Source organism: Momordica charantia (assembly GCF_013281855.1).
Source record: "Momordica charantia cultivar OHB3-1 chromosome 11 unlocalized genomic scaffold, Mcharantia_2.0 BLBB01000011.1, whole genome shotgun sequence".
In the NCBI taxonomy this organism is placed as follows: domain Eukaryota; kingdom Viridiplantae; phylum Streptophyta; class Magnoliopsida; order Cucurbitales; family Cucurbitaceae; genus Momordica; species Momordica charantia.
The window spans coordinates 21,219,603-21,233,342 of record NW_028275159.1 but is presented as its reverse complement, the minus strand read 5'-3'; the positions used below and the strand labels follow the sequence as shown (position 1 = coordinate 21,233,342).

At 39.6% G+C, this 13,740-nt stretch overlaps 1 protein-coding gene across 7 annotated transcripts; it reads right to left on the bottom strand.

The window, feature by feature from the left end:
• Positions 1-7,828: 7,828 nt before the first annotated feature.
• LOC111012143 (Tetratricopeptide repeat (TPR)-like superfamily protein) lies at positions 7,829-13,124 on the bottom strand. Of its 7 annotated transcripts, XM_088120348.1 has the most exons (6): positions 12,934-13,124; positions 11,965-12,088; positions 10,725-11,869; positions 9,515-10,265; positions 9,163-9,244; positions 7,829-8,078 (listed from the first exon to the last, which is right to left on the bottom strand). In XM_088120348.1, exons 2-4 carry the CDS (start codon positions 11,980-11,982, stop codon positions 9,713-9,715), a joined length of 1,716 nt encoding a protein of 571 aa, XP_087976474.1. In that variant the 5' UTR covers positions 11,983-12,088; positions 12,934-13,124; the 3' UTR covers positions 7,829-8,078; positions 9,163-9,244; positions 9,515-9,712. The 7 variants fall into 7 exon arrangements, with proteins under 7 accessions (XP_087976474.1, XP_022141892.1, XP_022141893.1 ...); XM_022286200.2 differs by having other exon boundaries at positions 10,725-12,088; positions 12,781-13,124; XM_022286201.2 differs by having other exon boundaries at positions 10,725-12,088.
• Between the last annotated feature and the right edge of the window lie 616 nt (positions 13,125-13,740).

Here is a 13,740-nt window from a genome sequence, read left to right as displayed (position 1 = left end):
TTGACTTATTAGAAGAAAAGAGGGAAATGGCTCAGTTACGCTTGGCAGAGTATCAAAACAGAATGACCAGACATTACAACGCCCGAGTTCAACATCGAAGTTTTCAAGTCGGACATTTGGTGTTAAGGAAGATTCAGAGACACGTGGACACCCTTGACCCAAGTTGGGAGGGACCGTTCGAGGTTAAAGGCATAATCCGACCAGGAACGTACATACTGGCCGATCTGGAAGGAAACGTGCTCGCACATCCATGGAACGCAGAACACTTAAAGCGTTATTACCCTTGAAATGTTAAAATAGTCCTAAGATGGACTTGTAAAAATTTTCAAGGGGGTGGAATTTTAATAAACAGATGAGCTATTTAATTTCATGACTCCGAGTTCGATGAGAAATTAAATGGGGGCCAAGGACTCCCATAGGGCTTAAATCTAGCAAAGTGATTATTACCATGGTAGATTTTATGAAATTCAATCCTCTAAGCCTACAGACTCGAGGTGCGATGTCAAAATTACTTACAAAAATAAAATTCAATCCTTCGAACATATAAGTTGAGGGTGCGATGTGGAAAGTTCAATTGTTCAATGTTATCTTTAGGACTTCCGAGTTCGAGGTGAAATGTTGAAATTAATAAAGGAAAACTCTGAAATTCAAACCTTTAAAAAGGAAAAGTTCCAAGTAAGAGGTGCGATGTGACAGAGTTCCTTACAAACTCAATCCTTTCTTTAAACTTACGAGTTGGAAGTGCGAGATATCAGTATATGATTAATTCTACAAAAGAAAGTTCAAAAGCTCAAGGGCAGGGTATGAGAAGAACAAAACACCATGTATAGAGTTGGGGAAGTAAAAATTTCATTAGTAAAAGGGTAGAGCCAAGGCTTGTGTACTTTGTAGCTCTGCCCAAAGACTTGCGCAAAAATATAAAAAAAAAACAAACAAACAAACAATAAGAAGCTCAGAAACGTCAGCTGCACCCGAGGTGAGAAGACAATTCACCTTGGGAGCCTAGAAGGTTGACCTCCTGGGACCCGCCTTGCTGTGAAGGAGCTTCTTCTTGGGTGGTGTCGGCCTCAACCTGCTCCTGGCTAGGAGCGTCTTCCTCCTCATTATCAAAGTAGTCAGAGTCCAGCTCTCTGACGTACTTCTCCACCAAGGATTGGGGGCTGGGAGTGCAATTGGGCCCAGAAGCCCATTTCTCTGTATACCTCTTCTTCAGATCGCTGAGGTCGATCTGAAGATTAGGCATGTCGGCAGCAATGCCTTTCATCAGAAACTTGAAATCCGGGTCACTAAAGCCCTTGGCGAACCCATCAAAATTTGGGTGTTGCCTGAACGCTGCTTCCAGGAGAACTCCGTTGCTGAGGCGTTCTTTCTCCACCTTAAGTTCGACGGTGAGGCGCTTTATTGAAGCGTCTTTTTCCTCAAGGACTTGAAGCAGGTCGTCCTTCTCCTTCAGGAGCTAGAACTTCTCCTTCTCCAACCCCTTTGTAATGGCATGGGCAGCTTAGAGGTGGGCCTTGTGCTTTTCTTCTTCTCTTTTCAGCAACTGAGCCTTGGCCTCCACATCGGCCTTCAAAATCTCCACTTCGGAACGAGCCTTCAGTAGCTCGCTCTTCATCATGGTGGCAGCTTCCAAGGCAGCAGAGGAATTCTCCTTCTCCCTCGCTCCCAAGATCTCCCTTCCATCCAGCTCGACCTTCATCATAAGTGTCGAGTGAATAGAAACAATAAACGCCTGCAAAAGGCAAAACCCGCAAAGGTTAGACTGAGCTGCAACTTGTAAAAGTAAAAGCGATTACGGAAGCAGGTCTTACCTCAGCAGCGTGGTCAATGGTCCTCTGTAGCGCGGACCCAGGATCACTTACAAACTTGGACGCCCTTATGAGGCAGCGGTTCAAGCACGATGCCGAGATGCGAGACACCTGGTCCTTCACCCCAGAACTTGACGGTTCAATTCGGAACCGCATTGACACGTCGAACGTCCCCCCATCCGAGCTTCAGGGTCGTCCACCAGGTCAGCATGACTCGTGGCCAGGGGCCCACGAGGTCCAACCTCCGAGGAGGAGGTGGTTTTCTTCTTCTTCCTTCTCCTCTTCAGAGGAGAGTCTTCTCTCATCTTGCACAGAGGTGACACGTCCAGCGCCTCGGACTCATTCCTTGGATGCTTTTCTCTAGAGTGCTCCCCAGTAGAGTCCAACTCGATCACCGGAGTTGGGACTTCAGAAGATGGCACAATTTTGTCTTGAGCCGCAGGTCGAGCAACAACAGGAGTTGTTGGCTCTGTACTTTGAACAGTCTTAAAGGCGTGAGCACGGCCCTTAGACTTACGTTTCACGCTGCTCGTGAATCCGTACACTATCGCTACAAAATAAATGATCAAAAGGTCAGAGATTGAAATTAAAAAGTATAAAATTGAAATCAAGGTCGAGCTCGACTTACCGAGCTCAGAGTTTGGCCTTGAAGCTTCGACTGGGCGTACTAAGGGGTTGTAGTCTAACAACCCGGACTCCAGTAACAGCCGGTCAGTTACCAAGGTCCCGACCTTCCTACCACTTGGGAAGTGATCCTTGTAATACTTGAGAGTGTCCGAAGATGCTTGAGTTAGCTCGGGAATTGGTTTGATTGAAACTACACAAGACGGAGGAGAATTCAAGTTAGATATGAAAAGCCAAAATAGTAAGATCTAAAGTTGGGAAAATAATCAAAACGACCTCATACCTAAATTCTCGAACCTAACGGAAACGTCAAAGAAGGGACGACCAGACTCGTTATTTGCCAGCCATCCCCCAGAGGCAAAGAACCACTTCTTCACCCATCCTTTGATGGAGGTCGGTCCTTTAACAATACCACATGCGCCCTTCCTTGCGCATATGTAGTACCGACCTGGCTTCTTAGCTATCATTTTGGCTTCGAAGCACGCTAGAAGCTGGTCAACGTCAAGCAACTCGACCCTGTCATCTTCTCGAGCTCGTAAATAGAAAATGATGGCTAAAGCAAAAATGACACCCCAACCATTGGGGGCCACTTGAGTAGGGGCTAGACCAAATCGATTTAGAAACTTTTGGACAAGAAGGTGAAGGGGAAATCTGAGGCTGTACTCAAACATTTTTAAGTAAAGAGTGACCCACCTTTCTGGAGAGTTGTCAGCTCTTTTCCCTTCCTCCGGAATCCTAAGGATGATATCATCCGGAATACTGAACTCCCTACGGCGGGGTCCGAGATAGTGCTCGGGCATTTTTGAAGGGTATTCCAAACTCTGGCCCGAGGTGGAAGTATCACTATCTTCCCCGTCATCCGAAAACCTAAAATTCTCTATCTCTTCAAGCTCAGACTCTAACCTAAGATCCAAGTCCTCCCTAGAGTTACTTGGCTTAGGGGGTGAACTGCTTATAGTCCGACCTGTGCTACCTAGACTATCGCTACTGGAAGACATGAAAACTACCATATTCGAAATAAAGATTAAAACATGGAGAGTGACTCACCTACGGAGGGTTTGAGCTGATTTCAGATCGAACTCCAAAAATTCAGGAAGCATAAGGTTTGACCTGAAGTCTCAGGACTATTTATAGCTAATCGGAAAAGTCTCTACATTGTACACGTGTAATGAACAAGCGGCTGAGATCATCTCGAAATTCGAAGCGTCGGAATACTCAAGTGCTCCGACAGCCTGGCAGATCGAAACATCTTCCACCTCCACAATGGTTATATTTACTCTACGAATAAGAAGTCGCCACGTGTCCTAATTTGAATCAAGTAACTTCTTTGCCAGATCGAGATCGAACCTGACAGAGAGGGGCCAATGTTTGGGGATAAAAATATCGTGGACAAGTGAAAGACGCTCAGTGGTGTTTAGGAAAAAAAAACGAATATTCCAGGTCCACCTCGAACCTGCCGAGGAGACCCAATCTATCCATATGAAAGGCTAAGTGTAAAGTCCAGGGTTCGATCTGAAGGGGTTCGAGCTGCTCGACCCCGACAGGTTCAACATGGTAAAGATAGGGGTAACCGTCGGTAGTAAGTGCTGTCGGACTCACCACCTATAAATAGAGGGCCTCATTTCACACTCAGGTATCGAATCTCACCTCGAACTTAATATTGAGTCCGACCTATACTGACTTGATTGTCGGAGAGTTTGCCCTCTTGTGCAGGTTCACTCCTCGGTTCAGGTCGAGTTGGAGACTGGGTTCGAACTAGGTTCGCAAACACCGTTGTGCAATTCTTTGCATAAACATGATGTGTCGTGATGATAGGTCTTCGAACAGCAAGCACCATATCACCAACCTGAAATAACCGATGGCCGAACATTTTTATTGAAGGCTTTAGTCATTCAAGCCTGATAGCATTCTAATGTTTGTTTGCGCATCAAGTCTCTTTTCGTCAAGTGCTTCTAACTTTTGAAGGCATAATTTTGCAAAAAAAAAACAATAAAATAATATATTCTTAAAAATAAATTGCTTACCGTAAGTGTACTGGGTCAAAATTTTAATAAAAATGATAAGTTAATACTAATATCGTCTACTAGAATGAGTTTCTAGCCCACTCAAATACTATAAATACTAATGTCTATTTTTATTTAGAGAAATAACAATGGGTTTTAAATCAATTGAGAAAAACAATGTAAGTAATAAAATCAAGGAAAAATCTATGATAAAAAGGGTCTAGGGAATTGAATTCACCAACTGAATTTATAAGCAAGTGCCAAGATTGAATAAACAATCAGGACGCCCTCGCTAGTACCCACGCACCAATGGAGCCCATAATGAAGTATGTCCTAACCCCAAAGAAGCTACTCCAAATAAATGAGGCATTCGAACCCAACTTGACTTCAAAATAACCACGCTTCTTAAAATATTTGTACTTCAGAACTTGAGCAGTGAGGGAAATCCCTTTAGCCTTTGTTAGCAAGCAGAGCACGATTAAAATGCTCTCGATCTCTAAAGCCTAGTCCCTAAAACACTTTGGGAGACACATACATTTACAGCTAACCTAATGTATCCTGCAATCTGTCTCCACCTCACCCCCATCAAAATTGGGCCATATGAATATCATGAATGAGTCCTTTTAGTAGACTACAAAAAAGCAGTTTATTATCTAACATGGGATATCTTTATCACAAATTTAATATGCATCTCCTTACCACCCATCGAAACCAACTTCCCTTTCCACCCCTAAAGTTGCTTCCAAATTCGATCCTTAACAAAGCGCAAGTGCCCTTGCTAGTTCAAAGGCATAAATGTGGGAAGCCCGAGATACTAATGGTGGGAGACCTCGCTTTTGACTTGGAGTAAAGAACTGAGAAAACTTTGTAACCTATCAAGAGTACTCTTACTGAAATATATCATTGACTTGTCAAAATTAAACGTTTGACTCGAAGTCCTCATATATAAATGAAGAAGGTCCAAGATCGTCTGACTCTCAGCCGCAAGAAACCTTAAAAAACAACAAACTATCATCAGCGAAAACCAAATGAGAAGTTGAAGTGCGACGCTGGGATAAGGTAAAACTTAAAATGCATGGTCTCAGTTCAGCCTCGATAACAAACTGGATAAACCCCTATGCACAAAGTAAAAAAATATATGGTAAAAGGAGATCACCCTGGCATAAACCAGGGTTCAGCTGAACAAAACTCGCTCATTCACCATTAACTTTGAAAAAAAAAACCTTTGAAGGAACACAGCATAACAAGGTCACCCATTCCGAATCAAAATCCAATTTCAACGTAATGCGCTCAAGAAAGCACATTCGACCCGATCATACACTTTACTTATATCGAATTTCAGCATGGCCCACCCTGATCAACCAGACGTTTTTTTTTTTTTTTTTGCACAGTAAATGAATGCACTCATAGCCCAAGATGCATTATCCATAACACAACAACCAAGAATCAGGGAAATAATAACATTCAAAATATGCTTCATCTTATTTACTATAGGTCGAAAGTCTGAAGGATGGCAAGGGTGTTTAATCTTCGGAATCAAAGTGATAAGCATCTCATTTAGAGCCTGTAGAGAGACCCAGCCATTCAGTACCTGTAAACAATATTTGACCACATTGGGGCCCATCCGAGCTAGGACAATGTTGAGATGACGCTAGTTGTAGCATCTCAACGCTGCCACAATTTGTCGACACACAAAGGCGCACAAATTGGCTAGGTGATGCTTTTGGGGTCATAGTGTTGAGTCGCTTCGAGCAGCAACGTATTTCTTTAAATACTTCATTTTCTTTAGGTTTCTTTTAGCATTGTGTTGTTGCACGTTGAGGGACGGCCAAAACATGTTGGTGCACGAAAATCAAGGGAGGCAATGTTTGACAGAGATATAGAGGTGAGATCCTGGGGTTATAGTGTATCTTCGGCAACCAATTCTCATGTGTATTTGGTGAAGTTTTTCATTCTTGTATTCTTAGGATTCTATTGTTATAGTTCATCGAAGCTAGGTAGCTTTTGTGGACGTCTCTAGATTTGAGAGATCGTATTGTCCATTGTATTTATCCCATAATCATAGCAAAACTCGTTGTCACAGGAAACTTGGATGTAGTCCATAATTGAAGTGGACGAGTATAAATTTACTTAGTGTCGTTTATTGCGCTTTTCCTATATCATTTATTATTGTGGTTGATTGTGTTAAAATAATTTTGGTAGGCAGTTTTCCCAACACCTTCTCTTCCAAAAGTTTCCCTTCTCTTCCCAGTTATCAATCTCATCTTCATTTGGGTTTTATATTTTTCAAAGAATCTTGGCCTATTTCAGGTGGTGCGACTTGGATTTCTCATTTCCTCCGTTTATCTAAAGTTGTATATTCTTTTTTCTTTGGATTTTGTACGTTTTTCCATAGCTCTGGTGATTGCATCTTAATTCTACCACTATTTTAGTGGTATTCTAATGTACAATAATTTCAATTTTGTAAAACTTGTTGGTTTGTAAGGTGAATGCAAACAAATTTTCAGATTTAGTTAGGGAAGGAGGTGGTCATGGTATATAAGAGAGGACAATTATGAGATTTTGAAGCCTTTAGACCTTTTGGGTGAAACCAAAAGCAAAGTCGTGAGGGCTATGCTCAAAGCGGATTATATCTATGGAGATATGTGTGGTACTCGGGGTACTGTTTTTTCTTAACAAAGCTCTCAATTCCCTAATGATCCATGCAAATATTTTTTGGAATAACATCTATCAGAAGTGTAAGATTGGAATGTGACTTTAAAATCGATAAAATAGGATAAAAATACACAGAAGGATGAGAAATTAGTCAGGGGCATAGAGCTTGAGTTGGGAGGAAGAGTTTAAATTTGAAAATTTTCCTTCTTTTTAAGTCTTAAACCGGTTTAAATGTAAACTGATCCAAATCAACCCGCACATATGGCTCTTTAATTTGTACACGTGAATCCTAGTTGGCACCTAACGATCACATAACACTTGTATTAAATTTTAGCTAAATTTTCAACAGTAAGAACTAAATTGTAATCAATTTTAGAGTAACTTAATTTTTACATTGTTGAAAATATATGGACCAAATGTATTTTTTATTCTTAAATGAAAGTCGCCTTATATATTGAAGAAATATGTGAGAGAATGACATGAATTTGATAAAAATAATTAGAACCATAAATTCGAATAAGTAATGAAATTAGTGCATTATCAAAAAAATAAACTGCATGGAAGATTTAGATTTATGCCAAAAGACATAAGAACGTCACTGAAAGTCAGACTTAGCTATATTTAATTACACGTCACTAAAAGTATAGTTATAAAAATTTGAAAAAAAAATATTCAAAGGAAAAAAATTAAAATATTATCACCCATATACTTACCATTTTAGCTATCACAAGCATAATAAATATCAATGAAATTAAATTTTTATTAAAAAAGTTTAATTGTCCTGTCCATACAACCCAAAAGAAAAATGATTTATTTCACGTGTAAAAAAAATTACATCTTGATTCATTTCCAATAGATCAGAACTCCATCAGAGCATCAAACGACGATAGTGATCGAGGCTCGACTCCGATGAACTCGATTCATCTGCTCCTGAATTGTGACATTTGCCAATCTGAATCATTTTTCTCATGCAGCTTCAGCCAGCAACCTAATAATTAATAATAATCGACATTAAATGATTGGATATCAAGTAGGCAATAACGGTAAAAACTAACAGCAACATTACATGAACATAGTTCAACAATATTTAACATCTACTCCTTCTCTTGAGGTCACGGGTTCAAACCTCCATACTCTCAATTTATTATAAAAAAAAAACAGCAACATTACGTGATAACATTTTAACAAACTAAAATCATATATTAATCCAACCAATGTAAAACAATTTATTTATTTTTTTAAATTGAAACCTCATTCAATGAAAACATGTAATTATCTCAATGAGTCCGTCTATGAAGGATCAAATCATCGACTTTGAGATGACAATAGACATCTTATTCACTTAAGCAATGCTCGGCCTGACAGATTATCTAACCAATTAAACCTATGGAATTAGAACATACACATAAGAGCATATCGACATCGTCACTTCAATAAGACACTAAAATATCAACTCTTCTTCCAGCCTCACATTTAAGGTTATTTTGAAGACCCCAATTTTCTACCCCCAACAGAATCAGTTGAACGCTACAAAATTGGGAGCATAACACATTGAGTTTACATTCGAAATTAAAAATGTAATCAGCCTCACGCTCAGAATTTCTCACATGTATGTTTGGCCTGCCTTTTGAAAAAAGTGTGTCTAAACAAAATACTTATAATTTAAGCACTTTTGGAAGATAACTAGCTAAATGTTTTGTCTAAGAATGCTCTTAATCTTTCAGAATTTTTCTAACCATTTTTTCTCATGGAAAATGGAAAAAAAGCGCTTTCAACTAGTCAAAAGCACTCTTTTCCACCCTTTACACAAACAATTTGTCGTCTATAAACACTTTAAAAGACGTGAAAACGCGTTTTTAATCAGGCAGACAAAATTGATCTATTAGTTTAAAAGAGACAAACATAGACCTATCCATACATATTCATTAATAAGTTTGTTAGTTTAAATGTTTAGTAGAGCATAAATCAAACGAGAATAACTATTCGAAGCGAAGAGGAGAAATAAATAGAGCATAAATCATTGAAACCAGTTTCGAAACAGAGAAATCAGAAACTAGATGTTCAATCTTTACCAGTCCGAAGAGGAGAAAAGAAAGAATTGAGGAGCACCTTCGATCGATGAGCCTGCGAAACCAAGATTATGTCTGAATAAGCCTGCACAATCAAAGTTCACATAGTAACGAGAAACCAGTATACATGTTGGTTTTATCTCTTTCAACAAGCTAAATATGGCATTTTATGTTTCAAACTCACTAGTGTAGAAAAGAACTTGAATCCAAGTGCTATTTCAATTGATTGAACCACTTAATAACAAATGCAAATATAAGAAATAAGAATAAACAACAGCTGAAGTCAGAGATGGTAGCCAAAGATCATAAAATCAAGAGAAAAAAGAGTCAAGAATAATGAGGTTAATAAGCAGACCTAGATTGCTGCCACGCTAGGCAGCGCTGCAGTCGAAGGTGTGAGAGGCAGCAAACTTGACAAGAGAGGTGCTGTCACAAGTGCTGTTCTAAATAACTCGGCCTTCGGGATCCTTTCACGACCCTAGTCCTTCATGAGGTATGAGTGATGCCTAACTTGCAAATGGTCAGATCTTCAGTGACCTTTAATGTTTTTTCTTCACGATGCTGCATATACAATATCTTGCAGTGCCATGTACTCGTGCTCCATTTTGTAATCAAATATGTCATTCACCAAACCTAGACTCTTTGTCTTTGCCAACATATCATCCAACTGTGCATATATCAATTCACTGTTTTTGTGAGATCGATCGCCAGAAACAAATGAATAGACATTATCTCCTACTTCTATCCAGCTTAGACCAGGTTCCTTCTTAATTCTCCGAGCTTCCATCAATTTCCTGACTTTCAAGGCCTCTGACTTGTTTCCAGCATCCATATAAATGTTGTGAAGAAGTACATAAGATGCAGATGTTAGAGGTTCAAGCTCGATTACTTTCTCTGCAACACGTTGTGCAGTGAATGTGTCCTTGTGAATAAGGCATGCACTTAGTAAAGCTCGCCACATCACTGGTTCGTGCTCAAAACCCGAACATAAAATTATACTTTCTGCATCAACCAGCCTTCCAGCTCGACCAAGAAGATCAACAACACAAGCACAGTGTTTGACATGACTTGTCATATTGTAATCTTTCTTCATGGTATCAAAATACCTGTCACCAGCAACGCCAGATGGATGGATTAAGAAACAGTAAAAGAGAGACCCCTCAAAAACAGCAGAGAGCTAAAGTGCCCTCCACATTTTTTGGATCGAAAAATGAACCATATAATAATATAGCAGAGCTATTTGGATTGAATTTCAGGACTAAAAGAAGGCACCAGCATTTTTGCTTGAAAAACCAAATGTGAAAACTAAATGGAGCATGAGTCATAAGTCTACACCTCCAAACCCTATTTGTTTAAGCCTCGAGGGAGCAGAAGAGAGAGAACAATAAATAAATAAATAAAAGTCAAACCAAATATCAAATATTTTTCTTAAAATTATAGGACTAAGTGCAAATTTAATATTAAGCTTACGCTTCCACAACACCTGCCCCAATCCTTCTATCACCAACCCTCCAGCATCTAAAATTTGGTATTGAATAACAAGAAAGTAGAGCATCATGACCAACCTCAGTCCTTCTTCAACAAGTCCTCTGTGACTACATGCAATTAGAACTCCAAGGAAGGCAAAGTCGTTAGGCTCAATTCCAGAACTCTTCATCAGCTCAAAGAATCTGAAAGCCTTCATGGCATGCCCATGCTGCGCGGCGCTGCAGATCATTGTCGACCAGGACACAACGTCAGGATTTTCCATCTGTTGAAAGGTTAGGTTGGCTGAATATAGATCTCCAGACTTAGCATACATGAAAATCTGTGAATTCTGGAAGATTTTGAATTTCAAGATGCCTGTTTTCGTTGCATACCCCTGGATTTGTTCTCCAGATCTTAACATGCCCATATTTGCACAAGCACCCAAGATCGTGGACAAAATGAACTCATCAGGTTTCTCTTCGGATGCCAAAAGTTCATAGAACAAAGCCAACGCAATTTCAAATTCTCCATTTTGAAGATAACCAACAATCATGGCTGTCATTGGGACTATAGTTAAATTATGGATTGAGTTAAAACATGATAAAGCATCCTTCATTGAGCCTAACAAAGAGTAAAAATCAATAAGGACACTTCCAATGTACTCGTCCGACTGAAGGCCATTCTTGAATATTAAAGCATGAATTTGCTTTGCAAATTCAAAAACCTCAACAGTAATACAAGCTTTAAGTAAGCTTGAATATGTAAACATGGACGGTTTTACTCCACAGCTTTTCATCTCAAAGAAAAGACCAAGGGCTTTGTACGCACATTTATCTTCAATTGTTTCTTGTTGGAGCAAACCAGCCATCATTGCATTATACATCACAACATTTTTATCCAGCACTTGGTCAAAGATTTGAATGGCATCATCCAAACTTCCAGTTTTTGCATACATATCAAGCAATGCAGTCCCAACAACAACGTCCAGATGTAAACCAAGTTTGATCGCAAGACTATGTAGCATTGTCCCAAACTGTTTTGAACCATTGAAGTTTGAGCTACAAGCTTTCAGGGCACTTCCTAGAGTATAGGTGTTCAAAGCCAATCCAGATTGATGCATTTTCTCCAGAATTATCAACAGCTCCTCATACTTCCCATTTTGTGCATAACCAGCAATTAACGAATTCCAAGAAACGCCATCTAAGTTATCAGAATAGTCAAACAAAATCCTTGCATGATCAACCTGGCCGCATTTTGAATACATGTCAATAAGAGAATTGATCAAAACAACTTGGGAGCCTAATCCACTAACTAATATTAACCCATGAACCATCTTACCCACAGAAAGATCCCCATTTTTACTACATGCAGTAAGAGCGCCTGCACAAGTGAACTTGTCAAGTTTCAAACCATGTCTTCTTGCTTGATCAAACAAAATCATGGCCTTCTCAAGGATGCCCATCTGGATATATCCAGAAATCAAAGAGTTGTAAGTTATAATGTTAGGTTTTGGCATTTTATCAAACAGTTTGTCAGCAGAATGTATATCCCCACATTTGCAGTACATGTTAAGAAGATTGTTCTCCAAAAACAGACAAGGCCTGAAAGAATTTTTAACCATGTGGCCATGAACAAGCTTGCCATAGATTAAATTCCCAGTTTTGGTAGCAGACTGAACCAGCTTAACATAGTCTGCTGAATCTAAAGGGAAAGTCGACGAATATGCTGGCCAAACTTGTGATGCGCTCAATGAGTTCAGTTCCAAAGTGGTAAAAGACTCTATAAGTTGTCTACTAAAAACAGGAAGGATGGAAAACATAAAGGTACTGGACAGAGGATTCAATCTCCGAACAAATGATTTCTGAGGCAACATTGTTTCATATTGCTAAATAACCAAACCTACATGGAGTTTAAAGTGAGATTTAAAAATGGTATGATCCATTGCAGATAAACTGAACAAAGATCAGCTCACTCTCCCAAAATATCTTCCTCAACCCTGCGTGTTAACCGATTGGGTAATCAACAAAAAAATCTTCCTAAACCTACAAAATTTCAACAGGAAATGATTTCCATGCATTTCAAACTAGTAAAATCATTAGTATAAACCATAAATTGCATCATTATGACCAATGAAAGATTTTCCATATTGCATACTCTTGAGGCTACTCATTTCACTAGTACTCTTGAGACGAACAAATTAGAGAAGGCAATTTTGACGCAATGGAGAATGGAACTCGAATATGGCAGACGGGTATGAGATATGAGTGAAAATGATTGCAGAGAAAGCACTTCGAAGAAAGTTCTTACTTCGAAGTTTTATTTTTTTGTGGTGCAGCAGTGGTTGCGGTGAAATGGGAAAATAAAAGAGGGGTTGAAAGAACGGGGGTCGCCGCCGTGGGCTCGGCCGCCGACGTGTGGCGTAGGGTAAAGGATCCGGTTTTGTCTGGGTCGGGTCCTGCGGCCGCCTCAAACAGAACATGTTTTTTTGGTATTTCACTTTAGTCCTCATAATTTGGAAAAGTTTTTCAATTTGGTCTTTTTAAGTTTGAAGAATTTTCACTTATATCCTTCTTAATCTCATCGGTAAATGGTAAATGTCAAAAAGTGGTTGATCAATGAAAAGAATCCACCGCTAGGACTACTTGGAAAGATCCTAGAATAATATGAAAAAACAACGTAAGATAAAATAATATTTAGCTAAAGAGTGAGCGGGCAAATTGCAAGAACCAGGGTTACGATGGAATGAAATAGAAGCAAATTTAAGAGCCAGGTTCCTGACATCCAAAATCTAATTCCATTAATCCCTTAACATTGAAATTTCTCCATCGATCAGCTTAATAGTAGGGAGGCAATCCGACTCCACCTGCAATTCACAGCAATTCAAAGAAATTGCTAGACGTAACCCCCTCCAAGATAGCTATGATTTCGGCGAGAAACGAAGAGAGGGAGCCAGGGAGGAAAGTTGAAGAAGCTGCAAGAATCTGCCCATTGGAGCTCCTAAGGAGTAAACTGAAGTCAGTTGAAGCAAGGTTGTTGTTGCATCCCGCATTGACATTCAATTTGAGGAACTCAAAGGAGGGGGAATCCAGCGGCAAGGGCTGACATTAGGCACAC

Coding starts and splice junctions, on each gene's coding strand:
- LOC111012143 (XM_022286197.2), bottom strand. CDS start 12,499: ATGTTGCCTCAGAAATCATTTGTTCGGAGATTGAATCCTCTGTCCAGT. Junction 10,266..10,724: donor CTTGTTGAAGAAGGACTGAG/GTTGGTCATGAT, acceptor TGCTGGTGACAG/GTATTTTGATACCATGAAGA.